Source organism: Phalaenopsis equestris, unplaced genomic scaffold (genome assembly GCF_001263595.1).
Source record: "Phalaenopsis equestris unplaced genomic scaffold, ASM126359v1 Scaffold000374, whole genome shotgun sequence".
In the NCBI taxonomy this organism is placed as follows: domain Eukaryota; kingdom Viridiplantae; phylum Streptophyta; class Magnoliopsida; order Asparagales; family Orchidaceae; genus Phalaenopsis; species Phalaenopsis equestris.
The window spans coordinates 455,763-458,341 of record NW_018164816.1 but is presented as its reverse complement, the minus strand read 5'-3'; the positions used below and the strand labels follow the sequence as shown (position 1 = coordinate 458,341).

The 2,579-nt window shown below is 31.0% G+C and overlaps 1 protein-coding gene across 1 annotated transcript in view; it reads left to right on the top strand.

The window, feature by feature from the left end:
• The window catches only part of LOC110026516 (probable serine protease EDA2), a 50,476-nt gene extending 47,897 nt beyond the window's left edge, over window positions 1–2,579 (top strand). Inside the window, exons 3-5 of the mRNA XM_020727482.1 lie at window positions 1,495–1,650; window positions 2,127–2,309; window positions 2,418–2,579. Of these exons, the coding sequence (XP_020583141.1) occupies window positions 1,495–1,650; window positions 2,127–2,309; window positions 2,418–2,579 (501 nt within the window). The remainder of the gene's footprint in view (window positions 1–1,494; window positions 1,651–2,126; window positions 2,310–2,417) is intronic.

Sequence of the window (2,579 nt, the reverse complement as noted above, 5' to 3'; positions counted from 1 at the left end):
CATCTATCAGATTTCCCGTAATATATATATATATATATATATATATATATATATATAATATTACTTAAAAGAAGTAAGCATGAAATAATAAAAGCTTATTAATTTTGTAATAACATAATAAAAAAATTATGTTTTAATACGATTACCATGTTTGGTTTTGGATTTTAATTTTCTTTAGAAGATTCAATGTTAGGACAAATCTTATCAAATTATGCATCATCGATGTGAGTATCCCTACTCTTAAATTACAATATTGTTTTAATATCTCTTCTAAACCAGTTATATGGATTGTTATACATGTTTGATTAATAAAATTATATTTTTGATTTTTAAGTTTTATCGATCATCTTGATACAAATGTTTATAGTCACATATTATGAAATAATTGACGTATTACAATATTACATGCTGAGTGATATGAAATTGTGAATGATATAATCTACATTGAGTGATTATATGTGTTTTCTTGACTATGTTGGAGTCACCCCTTGATGGTATTAGTGAGGAAACACCAAGGTACCCGTGTATGTATATGAAAAAGAATATTGATATTGAAGTACCTTGAATGATACAATTTTAGACGGTGCTTCTATGACAGTTATATAGATATAAAATGATAATGTTTTATTATTGATATAGTAAGATTCATTAATATCATCTCAAATATTAATATTGATTTATTAAAATTTTAACTGACATATATTTTACTTTCTTTTCCCTTTGCATTATTGTAGTTTAGAAACACGAGTATTCACTGACTTGCTTAGCTCACTGTTATTTTTAAACAAACCTTTTCAGGTAAATTTTAAGTCATTAAAAGATGAACGATAGAAGAAAAAATATTTATAAAAGACGCGAACAACCAATAACGAGGAAATTTTAAATATATTGCTTTAATGTCTCTTTCATTTGTAAAATATTATTTATAAAGAATGAATATCAAAAATTTATTTTCTACCGTCCGACCGTCTGTTCCCGTCTTAGTTAAATCCAAGCTCCGGGGCAGATCATGACAAATTATTATTGTTTAGTATAAATATGACTAATTTGTTTGGGGTTAGGGTTTTGCGGGAGTTTATTTTCTTGAGTGTTAGGGTTAGGGTTAGGGTTTATGATAGATTTCCTACCCATCGAATCGTAGGATCTGTGAGATATCGCTTACCTCTTGAATTTTAGGTACTTACTTTTTGTGTAATTTATCGTGTTGTTTGGAGTTCTTGCAATAAAATATTTTATTTGAATCCTATCACTCTCACATTTGCAGGATATTATTAAGGCACATAAAAAGTTTAAGTTTAATCTCATAGATGATAATTGAAAAGCTTACTGCTGTAGAACGTTTGCCCCAACTCATAAGTTAAAATGCTGAGAAAAAGTTTCACTTTGAGCTTACTTGATCCAATTTTGATGCTCTATTTGGTCAACTCTTTAACAATCATGCATTTCTTTGGAAACATTTTGCGTCATTCATTTACATCGTCCTTTCTTTTGTAGGTGCTAGCGGAAAAATTTGGCGCTGCTTTAGTTTCCCTGGAGCATCGCTATTATGGGATGAGCTCCCCGTTCAAGCTTACAACAACAGAAAATTTAGGATATCTGTCTTCAAAGCAAGCACTGTTTGACTTGGCTGTTTTTCGTCAGTATTATCAGGTACTTATGTTTCTATGATCTTGCTGCTTCATTTTTAAAGGATTTATTATTTAATGTATATGTTGCATTAATGGGGTTCTTGTAAGAGTCAATTCTATTTTTAGCATCAATACAGACTCATTTGTTTTTCCTAGATGGGGCCAGAGGTCATTTGCAAGAAATCAACTTTATTGTTAGGTGATGTTAGTTGGCAATGATGCAAAATGTTTTGAAATCTGATTTTGCAAGATGAATGAATTCATTCACTGAGTGAACACTATCATGCATACAGTTAATAAAGAATTATCCTGTGCATCAGTAGCTATTCATATTCCTCAGATGAAAAACACAATTCAATCAACTAGCAGTATATGTAGAATAATTTTTTCATCAATTTCGAGCATATTTATTTCTCTAAAACTTGCACCGATTATGTTGTCCTTTCTATTTAGTAAGAATCTTATTCTGCAATTTGTTTTATTAATTGTTTTCTCAAGGAATCACTGAACTCAAAATACAACCGCTCAAATTTTGAAAGCCCCTGGTTTGTATTTGGTGTTTCATACTCTGGGGCTCTCAGTGCCTGGTTTCGTTTGAAGTTCCCTCATTTAACATGTGGTAGCCTTGCAAGCTCAGCTGTGGTTCTTGCCGTCTACAACTTCTCCCAGTTCGACCAGCAGGTACATGAATTCTCATTTTCGTGGTTGCTCCCAATTTTTAGCATTTTAGGGTTGCATGTATCATATTTTATGAGGTTAATATGTACTATTCTTTCATCTTATTATCAGGTTGGTGATTCAGCTGGTCCCGAATGTAAAGCTGTGCTTCAAGAAATAACCAAGCTTGTCGATCAACAACTTCTTTCTGATGGAGTAGCAGTAAAAGATTTGTTTGGTGCTTCTATGGTATTTTATCACACTGAATGCTCTAGCTTAATTCTAGAAATATAA